The sequence below is a fragment of the Pelophylax lessonae genome, assembly GCF_965119305.1.
Source record: "Pelophylax lessonae genome assembly, chromosome: 11".
In the NCBI taxonomy this organism is placed as follows: domain Eukaryota; kingdom Metazoa; phylum Chordata; class Amphibia; order Anura; family Ranidae; genus Pelophylax; species Pelophylax lessonae.
The window spans coordinates 72,721,963-72,735,751 of NC_138778.1; the positions used below are offsets into that span (position 1 = coordinate 72,721,963).

The 13,789-nt window shown below is 41.7% G+C and overlaps 1 protein-coding gene across 10 annotated transcripts in view; it reads right to left on the reverse strand.

The window, feature by feature from the left end:
- The window catches only part of SRCIN1 (SRC kinase signaling inhibitor 1), a gene marked incomplete at its 3' end in the record, with an annotated part of 894,005 nt that overhangs the window by 361,734 nt on the left and 518,482 nt on the right, over positions 1–13,789 (reverse strand). For all 10 annotated transcript variants that reach the window (XM_082272513.1, XM_082272514.1, XM_082272511.1 and 7 more), the window contains one exon: positions 5,508–5,531. In XM_082272513.1, coding sequence (XP_082128639.1) covers positions 5,508–5,531 — 24 coding nt within the window. The remainder of the gene's footprint in view (positions 1–5,507; positions 5,532–13,789) is intronic.

Sequence of the window (13,789 nt, forward strand, 5' to 3'; positions counted from 1 at the left end):
AAACCCATTTTAATGTCCCTATACACTGGAGAAGTTATCAAAGAAATGTACACTCTGCACTAAAAGACTGGTCAAACTAGAAATTTTTTTTTCCATTTTACATCTTTTGTCTATAGGTTGCATTGAAAATAATATATATATATATATATATATATATATCGTATTTTTTGGCGTATGAGACGACTGGGCGTATAAAACGACCCCCCTAATTTTCAAGTTAAAACATAGGTTTTGGGCTATACTCACTGTATAAGACTACCCCCCTTCCGAAGCAAGGCAACACCATTGAAAAACATCAGATTTCTCATAGATTTCCAAGGTACACCAAGTACTGTAATACATGTAATCTCTCATAATATCTCCAAGGTACCCTAAGTATTACCAGTAGATGTAATCTCAAGACGCTGGCTGTGTGAGAATCCTGTACCGGTATACCGTATGTACCGTAGCTTCGGCTACATACAGTATACCGCGCTGAGCCAATCACAGTGAGCAATGTATTCTATTATTGAATGCAAAGCCTGCTCGGATTAAGAGAGGCGGGCTGATGTTACTCCGCCAATCCGAGCAGGCTTTGCATTTAATAATAGAATACATCGCTCTCCCTGATTGACTCAGCGCGGTACACTATGTAGCCGAAGCTACGGTACATACGGTATACCGGTACAGGATTCCCACACAGCCAGCGTCTTGAGAGATTACATCTACCGGTAATACTTAAACTTAGGTTACCTTGGAGATATTATACTAGGCGTATAAGACGACCCCCCATTTTTGGGGGATTTTTTTGAGGTTCAAAAGCAGTCTTATACGAAAGAAAATACAGTTTTATATATATATATATATATTATATATATATATATATATATATATATATATATATATATATATATATATATATAATTTTTTTTTTTTTTAAGACAATATTTCCAAGAGAAAGCCTTGAAAAAAACAAAACAATATACAGTATGTATTTCTTAGTTTTTTTTAAATGAATGATAAAAAAGGTATTGCGGTTTCAATAAGCCCCTATCTGAAATGTAAAAAATTGCTCTGGTTCAAAAAAGGGTTTGGAAATCGAACTGGCTTGAGTATATTTTATGGGCACTGAGGCATAGACATGCTGTGAATACAACGAGAAGATTCAGGTTCTTTTCAACTATGCTCCTTTAAACCCTTCTCACAGTCATTGCAATGTGACCATACCCACCATTTTCTGGTTGAATAATTTTTCTCATTTGAATTCCCAGGTTCGGATCAAGTCTTTCACAATACTAGAATCAACTCCACCCCCTATATATATATATATATATATATATATATATATATATATATATACACATATATACACACATATATACACACACACACACACACACACACACATATACAGTCGAGTGCAAAAGTAAATACACCCCCCCCCCCCCACCCCAAGTAAACAGTTGACTTTTACAACATTATTTGGTCAGGCAATCATTAAATATTCATATATTCAGATATAAGGTAATACACTTGAGCAAACTGCTCACTATATTTTTCCAAGGCATATTCATTTTCATAATATAAATTAACAAAAGTGCAGATTATTATCTGGAAAAAGTATATTCCTACTTTTACCACTATCAAATCAAATCCATGAATTTTGGTTCCATATTAGGTACCATTGTTTAGAATCTCTTTGGGCAGGTGAAACCGGTCTGAATTAAAACCCCAGGTATCAAGGGTCTGATCCTCTGTTTGCCATTGTCATGTGTGAAGTCATCCTGCCAATATCAAAAGAGCTCTCTAAAAGCCCTTAGAAAGTAGGTTGTGAATACGTCTAGCAAGTAACTAAAAAAAAAAAACCACCACCACCAAATTATTTGAAATCAATCATTTCACTGTAGGATAAATTGAAATTGATGTAGATTTCAAATGACTGTTGATTTGTCCAGGACTGACCAGACTAGAAAATGCAGCCTGAAGGCCCGTACACACGTACCGATCGTCGGCATACAAACGTCGGTGGACGAAGGATCTGCCGATTGTACGCGTGTTAGTATGGTGCCTCCGACAGATGTCTGCGCACAATCCGCGGACAAAAGTCTTTCGTGCAAACATGAAAATATTTGTATGCCGACACCAGAACGGACGATTGTTCGCCTGTCAGTACACAATTCGGCCGACAGACCGCAGATTTGCAAGACTGGGCATGCTCAGAAAATAGAAAACACAGGGAAAGTTAACCATTACATGACATCACTTCTGCAGTCGGCGGACAAAATTCTTGTGCTGTCTTTGCACTTTTCAGCAGACACCGACATCCCGGGGAGAAAAGAGGAACATTTGTAAGCCGACCATCGGTACGTGTGTACGGGGCTTGAGAAATGACTGATGTCTTCAAGAACTTCAAAAATGTAATCTCAGGATCGTTCCCTGAATTTGCTGTTGCAATTTGAATCCCAGTGAAATGTTATGTGTGGATTTGAAACAGCCTGTTCATGCAAGAAAACTCACAAACATCATGCAACTAAAGGGATTTTGCATAGTCAATATTGGAGACTATTGGACAGGTGTGCAAAATGCCTACAAGAAGTCAGTCATTTTGGCTAAAAGAGGCAATGGGGTAATACCAGCTTACTGAAGGCGAAGGATGCACTTACTTTTTACACTGTGCACCATCACACATATTGATATTTATTTATATTTATACATTTTAACTGTAGGTTTTTTGAATGAAGATCTAATCTTTGTTGTAAAAGGCAACAATTGTGCCAAACAAATGTGGGTTACAGTTGTCACCAGAAAAGAAAACGCACAAACATCCTTCCTCACTCTATTAAAAATGTGTTTTTAAATAGTATAGTACAGAACGCAGGCATTGTTTTAGAGTACTGGGTTATATGCTACTACATTCAGGTGATTGGCCACTGGCAAAGAAGAGCTGTAAGGACCGCCATATAACCCCTCCTACTCCAAATGATTCTCAGTTGTTTGCTAGTGTCCTTAGGCGTTGGATATTTCCTTTATACGGAGGGAGATTACTGGCTTCTACTAGAATTTTTCTTGTCTGGATTTCTTTTTCGAGTACCTAACTGCAGACCAGTAATGTCATTCTTTAAATGATTTGGAAGATCTCTCAACCTTTATTGCAGGCGTGGAATGCCAAACATAGCATTCATGTTTACCACCAAACTGGGCCAGTTTGTTGAAAGGCCTTGGGATCCTCTGGTGACTCTGGGTTTAGTTCTCCCTGATCTACTCCTTCCTTCCATAAAGATCCCCTCTCAACTGCTATGCAGGATCAAGGTGGGGGGCATTCCAGTTATTCTGGTGACACCAAATTAGCCCAGAAGAGCAAGATAATCTAATGTGCTCAGGCTTCTGGGGGGCACTTCCGCACCATCCAGACCTTCTGTTTCAAGCACTGGTCCTTCATTTATCCTGTTTCTTGGTCTCTAGCTTCCCAGGTTTAGGGGATAAGGGTCTATCTGATTTTCGGATACAGGTGAATCGGTTTCAGTCATTTCTATGCTTTTCCATGAATGGAAGCTGACTTCTCTGATGGGCTACTATCACACCAGGTTATTTTGCTTGGTACATACAGTGGTAATTCATGAAATCATATTCCTCCACTCAATGGTGCCTGTGTTGTATGTATGGGTTTACCTTTCAACTAGGGCTTCTTTTGGAATAGTGTGATAACTTCCTGGTCCTTCCTGAAGGTTCTTGCAGGGAAATTCCTGCATCTCATTCCACTTGTGCATTAGCCAAGTCATTGTACAAACCAGTTCTTTGCAGGATAGGGTCTGCACACTCTACCAAAGCCAATGGCATCTGTTACATAGATTACAAAACCATGGCCTAGTCCTCACATTGATGTTTCACAAGGTGGATATCTGGGCTTCTGCTTATGACAGCTTCAGACTGCAAAAGTGTTCCAGGCTGCCATTTGAGTTAGGGTTCTTAACTTTTTATTCAGTTAGCCTGTTGGCCTACTTGCAGTATTGGCCATCCCTCATTTTTTGTATTGCTTTTGGACATCCCAGTTGTCAAAACCTATGCCTGTGTCCCGTACTATACGATCACCAAAACTTTTTTGGTGGCAGTGTTCAGTGTCCTAGTCCCGGGCGAGACTAGGATGCTGAACACTGCTGCGCATGCTCGATTTGTGCTCACGGCTTGGAGGCTGATAGCCAGAGACGAACGAGCACAGGATTTATAATAATGACACACGCTGGAACCCTTCGTGTCTGGTTGACACTTGCCAAATGTGAGTTCTATTCTTACTTTTTAATAAAAAATTGAATGGTTTTACGGATTTAAGCTATGTGGACTCTTTCCTCCTAATACATGATACATGCCTACCTGTTCCCATGAGAGTGTCTATTTGAGGGTGACCATATAGAGTGGATTGCGGACCTGTATGCCGGATATACTACACGTATAATAAAGGCGCAGTAGCTGGTTGATAATCTGACCAGCCACTCAATCTGGAGAGTCAGTTTGGGGCGATTGGTGGAAGCAGCACACAGGATGTTTTTTGGCACACACCTTTCATAGAAGATTTATCACACAGAAATGTATCTGCACTTTTTGCACTTTTTTGGACTTTCTTTGGGGCTTTCAGGAATATTAATGAACAGATATCACTTTTGAATTTTGTGTACTTTTGTAAACACTTCTTTCATTGGATTTTTGCACATATATGAACTGTTGTTGCTTTTACATGTTTGTTTTTTTATTTATGATATTTTTGAAAATAATTTTTTTAAATTCTAATTTTGCACAGATTTTTATACATTTTTTGATAGGTTATATTTGTCAATATAATCCTTGCACTTGCACTTTTGGGTGAGAGTTTTTAGGATACTATAATATATTAAGGATTTTTTGCGCTGATTTCTCATTTTGTTCATTTGCTTCTTGCTGCACATCATTGCAGTCAATTAGCAGCAATAATACATTATAGTACTACTAAAAAAAAACAGAGCCGTAGATTATTTTTGGCGCCAGATCGATTTTTATCATATTGACATCTAGGACTATGCCTGTGTCCAGTACTGTACTCCAAGAAAAGTATTTTACAGGCAAGTCATAAATCCGTTTTTTTCTATATGTCCTCTTTGGAAAGATTTCCCATCACCTTCTATCCAGCTAGGACAATAGGTCAAATCTTTCTAATTGGTTACACACAGCATCTTTCACTGGTTTATTCATAACACAAGAAAACATTTTGGCTGGAGTTAGGCCTATTATTTGAAACAGAGGGTAAAATCGCAAAGTTTAAAAAAGGAAGCAAACGTCATGATTGGGTCCCTGACTTCATGGGCCTAGAAGCGGCCCTTCATTGTTGTCCATTTATATACCTAAGGATACAGCCATTTTGTTAAGCGCTGCGCAAACTGTTGGCGCTATATAAATCCTGTATAATAATAATAATAATAATAATAATAATACAGCCACAGACAATTAACACAAAATACATACAAAAGGAACACATGCAACACCAGGTGTGTGATACTGACCTTAAAGCTCCAGTAGTTTGGTTGCTAATAAAACAAGCAGAAGAAAAAAACATTACATTTTCTTTATATTACACATCTGTAATAATTACTATCAGTACTGCTGATGGTACACAGGCTCCTCTGCTCTCTCCTCTATACAACTACAGCATTAAAGTGAACCCGAGTTCTCTGCACACTAAACATGATTAAACAGCAGGTTTTTAAACCAAAGCCAATTTTACAAAGCAACCAGGTTTCAAACTCTGGGGGTACTCTGAGACCAATCTATGAGTTTGTGCAAGGATTTCTAGATTCTTGCTTTTTATGTCTTCTGGCAGTTTAGCATGTAGAAAGTAAGGACAGATTTAATTTAAGTAGGCAGTACAGAACTATTCACAAGGCGAAGCAGCACCACCATTCAGTAAGAAGAAAAATGACAGCCTGAATAATGATACAACTCACAAAATGGCTACTGGGAAAATAGCATTTTTTTGTCATTGAAGGATCCATTTCTCTTAGTCCATTAAGGGACACAGCTGAATAGTAGGAACCTAGGGCTATACTGTCAGATAAAGGAAACATGGACACTAGACACATAGAAAACTATAGGCCAGCCCACTTGAGGTCATACTCCCTACCACCTCCCATCTGCTCAGTTATAGGAAGCAGTCCAAATAGAGAATGATAGCAAACACAGAGAGGGAACAGTGTCCCTTAATGGCTTCAGAAAAAAGAGATTTATGCCCCGTACACACGTTCAGATAATCGGACGACTTATCGTTTGCATCTTGTTGCACAATACCAACATTGAATTCAACAATGCGTACAAACCGTATGATTTTTGTCGTACGATTCGGGAAAAGCTTCCTGGTTGCTTAGCTACGTATCAGATGGTGCAAAACAAAAACAATGGCAGCCAGGCTTTTTCCGTGCTAGTTAAGGGTTTCTGATCATGCGCGGTCTTTGTCGATCGATTTTTAGCGGATGCATAGTGTACTAATGAAATGATTGTCGTTGGCGGGGCTATCGTATGACAGAAGTTTTCCTGTTTGTCCCTTCAGATTTTGTTGGACCAACTGTCGTGATCAGCTGTCGAAAGCTGTGTTCTAACGATGCTTACAGGAGAAATAGACACCAGGCAAACCTTAAAAGCCTACCCAATTTAGGGTATAACCCCTCACACCTCGTCAGTTTCAGCAAGCAGGCCAAAGAGACCTCATTGAGCATTGAAGGGAGGGAGCTATAGTGTTTATTAACCTCCCCCCGTCCGCGCTACAGCCTATATACGGCTGCAGCACGGACTCGAATTTTCGGGAGGCCGTTTTTAAACGGCCTCCCAGTGACACGCCCCCAGCGCGCTCCCGCGAGCGCGCTGCGGGGAAAATCTGTGTCGGCCGTGTCCCTTGGACACGGCCGATCACAGATCGTGGTGAATGGCCAATCACAGCGGCCATTCACCACGTGATCTGGCCGTCCAATGAGCGATGATCTCATATGTAAACATATGAGATCATCTCTCATCGCCGGCGCTCCTTCCTCACACAGAGCCTGCAGTGTGAGGAAGGAGGGGGAGCCTCACAGCGCCGGGGACACACAGCAATGTAATCAGGGCACCGATCACCAGTGCCCTGATTACTGCAAGGTAAAAACACACACACAGTGCCCCCCCATCAGTGCCCACAGTGCCCGCCATCAGTGCCCCCCATCAATGCCCACAATCAGTGCCCATAGTGCTGCTAGTCAGTGCCCATCAGTGCCTGCTCATCTAGGCACTGATGAGCACTGACTGGCAGCACTATGGGCACTGAGTGTGGGCACTGATGGTGCTCCCTATCAGTGCCGCTCATCAGTGCCACCCGTCAGTGTCCAGTGCCATCCGCCAGTGCCCATCAGTGCCGCCTCTCAGTGCCCAGCAGTGCCACCTGTCAGTGCCCAGCAGTGCCACCTCGCAGTGCCGCCTCTCAGTGCCCAGCAGTGCCGCCTCTCAGTGCCCAGCAGTGCCGCCTATCAGTGCCCAGCAGTGCCGCCTATCAGTGCCCAGCAGTGCCGCCTATCAGTGCTCATCAGTGCCGCCTCTCAGTGCTCATCAGTGCGGCATATTAGTACCTCCTCATCAGTGCCCATAAGTGCCACCTCATCAGTGCAGCCTATCAGTGCCCATCAGTGCCGCCTCATCAGCGCACATCAGTGAAGGAGAAAAATTTATTTTCAAAATTTACTCGCAGAAAATAAGAAAAACCTTTTTTTTTTTTTCAAAATTTTTTGTCTTTATTCTTTTTTTTTGTAAAAAATAAAAAACCCAGAGATGATTAAATACCACCAAAAGAAAGCTCTATTTGTGTGAAAAAAATGATAAAAATTTCAAATGGGTACAGTGTAGCATGACCGCGCAATTGTCATTCAAAGTGTGACAGCGCTGAAAGCTGAAAATTGGCCTGGATGTGAAGGGTGTTTAAGTGCACAGAAGGCAAGTGGTTAAAGCACTTGTAAAGACAGAAGGTTTTTTAATCCTAATGCATTCTATGCATGAAGATAAAAAGCCTTCTATGTGTAGCAGCCCCTCAAATACTTACCTGAGGTCCATCTAGATCTAGCGATGTTGCAGGAGTGTCTCACCTGCTCAGGACTCCCCTCTTCACTGGCTGAGACAGCAACATGGCACCACTGGCTCCCACTGCTGTCAAAGTTGATCAGCCAATGAGGAGAGAAAGGGGGCAGGGCCGGGCTGCAGCTCCATGTCTGAATGGACACAGAGCTGTGGGTCAGCTTGGGTGCCCCCATAGCAAGCGGCTTGCTATGGGGGCACTCAACAGGAGGGAGGGGCCAGGAAAGCCGAAAAGAGACCCAAGAAGAGGAGGATCTGTGCAAAACCAAGTGCACAGAGGAGGTAAGTATAACATGCTTTTTTTTTAGTTAAAAATATCAAACAAGACTTTAGTACCACTTTCAGAGGCACAGCTCTGATATTATGCAACATAACAAAAGCAGTTAAAACAGAGGAGGCGGCACACAGAACTACTGAACTAGCCCAACAATAGAAAAAATGCCAACAATAAAACGAGGGAAAACCGAGGGAAAAAAACAAGGGCATTAAACAGCTGCCTGCAGAAATTTGCGACCAGAACTACCATCTGCAGAAGTAGACGAGGCATGGGACGCTGATGGCTTCAGCAGCGCTGGATCGTGATGTCACCGGTTTGCGACGCGTTTCTAAGCATGCGCGCTGCGGGTGTTGTGGCAGCCACTCTGCGTTTTCAAGGCATCCGCGCGCCAAGCCTCATTTTGACCTACATCCACCGCCCAGCCGACAAACAGACGGTGACCAGCAAGGCTGCACTGACAGCTTACCTTTCTGCGGGATGCCGCCAGCGCATTGGACTGACATCCACCAAGGATCCTCTGATCGACTACTCATGATGTGCCTGATTTTATTCACTTCCATGTGAGAAGCCAATTGTTTTTATCCTGAATAAACTGTAAACGTATGCACTTAGAGGCGCCTCTCTCTTATCTTTATTGCAGCCCTGGAAACCTGGTTTCAGTTCCTTCTGATGGCAGTCCTAAGTACATGAACTTTGTAATATTTCTATGAAGTTCATGGACTCTGTTATCTTCCCCTTCCTCTTTTGTTGTAAGACGTGCCCCCCCCCCCCCCCAATCTATGCCCCCTGTTTTCTAGATCTGCAGCTTTAGCCCCTTTTTTTCTTGTTGTGCAGAAGTAGACACACTACACTTGCAAATGTAGAAAACATGTTAACAGAAGACCAGGTTGCAGCCTTTAAAAATCTGAGTCACAAGAAGTACTCATTGCCCAAATTAGGTGAGCTTCAAATGGAAAAAGGAGTCACTTTATCTCGTAATTCATAGGCTTGCACAACAATTTAAAAAAATGAGTAAAAGAAAAACTGCATCAGCGAATAGGTGATGCAAGACAAGACAAGACAAGCTATCTTGAAATTATAGCACTCGGCGACTAATTCATTTAGTTCGGTACCCAAACTCACTTTGCAGCCCTCTTCAGATTGGGATGACCTTTAATTCTAAATAGCAAAACAACAAGGGCGCACCAGCCTAGTGTATTAACTCAAACACTATTTATTAATTAAAAAAAAAAAAACGTGCATAAAATACTCACAAAAGGCCTTTGTCATAAACCTAAATATATGGAAGGCCTTGACGACACTGCAGGAAAAAGTAAGAGCTAATGCGTTTGGATGGATATACCCTCTTCTTCAGGGAGCTGAGGAAGAGGGTATTTTCCTCTAAAACAACTCATGCATTTTTTTGCCATAGTCTTCCATATTGGTTATTCAGGTCCAAAAGTTGACAAGCGACTGCGGTCTAGGATACATTACATAATTATAGTCATAAGGCCTTTGTGAATATTCCAATACACTTTTTTTTATTAAAGAAGGATAGACCCCTTATCAGATTTTTTTTTTTTTTAACATCTGCATCCTATTGGGGAGATTTACCTTCACTTCCTGTCCCATAGCTAAATCAGGAAGTGAGAGGAAATCCCTGCAGAATAGGAGAACCCTTTGGGACGCCCCTAAGTCAGCAGAACTAGTGCCCACATTGGAAGAGTTCCCCTCCATTTCCTTTCTGGGGATAACCCCAAAATTGGGATTTTCTTTTACTTTCACTTTCGATAATTGTATACAGGAGTTCTAATGCACCTCCATTATGTCCAAAACCAAGACAAAAATTCTGCCTTTAGTTATGCTTTAATAAATGATGTTTGAGGTAATGCACTAGGCTGGTGTGCCCTTCTTGTTCTTCTCTGCACAACACTCTCCAATCCCCTTAGAAAGAGTGGAACTGGAAGCCTGAAACTTCTGGAGTACTAAATAGTAATTCAGTTTGCTTAAAAAAGCAGTAGCTGAAAGGTAAAATCTCCCTGGCCCTCAATATCCAGACAATAAATCTGCTTGATATGAACTGGAGCTTGGAGCTTGACACAAGGAGGATAACACAATCTCTTAATGAAGATAAACAGCAGAGACCACTTTGGGTAAAAAGGAAGGCCTTAGCCTCAAAACAACCTTATTTACCCCTTTGTAAGATCAAATGAGACTCCTTTAAAGGATAATGCTGATAATTCAGAGATCCTTCTAGCCAATGTGACGGCTACAACAAAGGCTACCTTACAACACAACAATGTTAAGGAGATGTCCCAAATACAGTGGGGATCGAAAGTTTGGGCACCCCAGGTAAACATTTGTATTAATGTGCATAAAGAAGCCAAGGAAGGATGGAAAAATCTCCAAAAAGGCATCACATTACAGATTAGACATTCTTAGAATATGTCAACAAAAGTTAGATTTTATTCCCATCATTGACACTTTCAGAATTACAGAAAACAAAAAAATGGCATCTGCAAAAGTTTGGGCACCCTGCAGAATTTATAGCATGCACTGCCTCCTTTGCAAGGCTGAGACCTGCCAGTGTCATGGATTGTTTTCAATCATAGTCTGGGAAGACCAGGTGATGTCAATCTCAAAGGTTTTAAATGCCCAGACTCATCTGACCTTGCCCCAACAATCAGCACCATGGGATCTTCTAAGCAGTTGGCTAGAAAACTGAAACTGAAAATAGTTGACGCTCACAAAGCTGGAGAAGGCTATAAGAAGATAGCAAAGCGTTTTCAGATGTCAATATCCTCTGTTCGGAATGTAATTAAGAAATGGCAGTCATCAGGAACAGTGGAAGTTAAAGCAAGATCTAGAAGACCAAGAAAAATACCAGACATAACAGCTCGCAGGATTGTAAGAAAAACAATTCAAAACCCACGTTTGACTGCACGATCCCTTCAGAAAGATCTGGCAGACACTGGAGTTGTGGTACACTATTCCACTATAAAGAGATACTTGTACAAATATGGTCTTCATGGAAGAGTCATCAGAAGAAAACTTCTTCTACGTCCTCACCACAAAAATCAGTGTTTGAACTTTGCAAATGAACATATAGACAAGCTTGATGCATTTTAGAAACAAGTTCTGTGAACCGATGAGGTTAAAATTGAACTTTTTGGCCGGAATGAGCAAAGGTACGTTTGGAGAAGAAGGGGCACAGAATTTAATGAAAAGAACTTCTGTCCAACTGTTAAGCATGGGGGTGGATCAATCATGCTTTGGGGTTGTATTGCAGCCAGTGACACAGGGAACATCTCACGAGTAGAAGGAATAATGGATTCAATAAAATTTCAGCAAATTTTGGATGGTAACTTAATGCCATCTGTGAAAAAGCTGAAGTTAAAGAGAGGATGGCTTCTACAAATGGATAATGATCCTAAACACACCTCAAAATCCCTGGGGGGATTACATCAAGAGGCGTAAACTGAAGGTTTTTCCATGGCCTTCACAATCTCCTGACCTCAACATAATTGACATAATTGAAAATCTATGGATAGACCTTAAAAGAGCAGTGTGTGACAAACAGCCCAGAAATCTCAAAGAACTGGAAGACTTTTGTAAGGAAGAATGGGCAAAGATACCATAAACAATAATTGAAAGACTCTTGGCTGGCTACAAAAAGCGTTTACAAGCTGTGATACTTGCCAAAGGGGGCAGTACAAGATATTAACTCTGCAGGGTGCCCAAACTTTTGCAGACGCCATTTTTTTGTTTTCTGTTATTTTGAAAGTGTAAATGATGGAAATAAAATCAAACTTTTGTTGACGTATTATAAGAATGTCTAATCTGTAATTTGATGCCTTTTGGAGATTTTTCCATCTTTCCTTGGCTTCTTTATGCACATTAATACAATTTTTTACCTGGGGTGCCCAAACTTTCGATCCCCACTGTAGGTTCAAGAAGAGGTTTTTGTAACAGCTACAAGACTAGGTTTGAATCCCAAGTTTTGAGTGAGGGCTGCACAGGTGGCGATTTTGGCTCTGAGGAAGAGGGTCCTCCCTCGAAACCCATAAGCCACATCAGGTTTTGAGGACGCCATCACGCTATCCAGCAGTAGAGAAGTGTCCTGGAAGCGAGCGGTGCCCATTTCCTATATGCTTGTTCATATGCTACGTTTGTGAGTATATTGTACGCTACCCTTCTTTGATTTTAATAAACTTTTAAGTGGTAATGCACAAGGTCGGAGCGCCCTTCTCTTGTTTTCTTGTAGTGCCTTTTGGATACCCTTGGTCCTGAGGGGGGCAGCAAGACCACTTCATTTGTGTCATAAAACCGCCTAGAAGTTTCACCTTCCCGCATACCACTCGAGCGCAGGAGAGATATTGTTTTTTTGGAACAACATGCACAAAGCCTTGAAAAAAGTACAAAGTGACTTAGAAGTGGCATTGAAAACAAGCAAAAAAGGCAGATACCTGACCTTTGATTGCGCTTAGGGCTAAAACTTTGTTAAACTCCCAAATGAAGGAAAGATAACCGACTGACAAGTCACATCCACAAAGTCTTGCACCACCAAAAGTAAGCTTTTCATGTACTATGGTAAATCCTTTGGGAAGTAGATTTATGAGCTTTTAAGCATGGTCAGGAATCTGCAATACCTTTATTAGAACATGGGATATACCAGTCAAGCTGTTAAAGCTAGAGATGGAGACACAGAATGAAAATTCAGTCCGGAGATAAGAGATCATCTGGCCAATCTGGCATAGACCAAACATCGTCAGCGAAGAGATAATTAAGGTTGTCATAGCATACTCTACAAGTCCACCCCTGGAATATGCACTATGGAGATTGGGGATACAGGAAGTTCTGCCCAGGATAAGATGGATTTTATTTATGTCACTGCAGATACACTCCAGGTGCCCCCAATTGTTGATGTAAGCCCCAGCTGTGGCAGCCTCTCCCTGACCTGCAGCCTCTAATGACAGTGAGCCGGGGGTCCTTTCCCCGAACTTGCCGACATCGTTGATCCTTATGCCTGCCCATCTGGAGTAAGAGCTCACTCTTAACCCCAGAAGGCATGTGAATCGGGGAATTCTAACCGGACTTGAAAGAGAGAGAAATTTTGATGTGGGACAGGAAGGCAGGAAGGTGTTGACTTCCACAGTTGATTCCAAATGCTTGCGAATCTGTGGTAAGAGCTCACACTCAACCCCCCCCAATCGCCGTTTAGATAGGCAAGTGCTTAAAAAGACCATCAACCATGAAGGGTAGTTGTAATAAGCCTTTCTTACACTGCTTCACCATTGACCAGTTCTTAACCCCTTAAAAGGAGTTGTAAAGGAAAAAGGTTTTTTATCTTAATACATTCTATGTATTAAGATAAAAAGCCTTCTGTGTGCAGCAGCCTCCCCTAGCCCCCCTAACACTTACCCAAGGTCCCTCTCTGTGCAG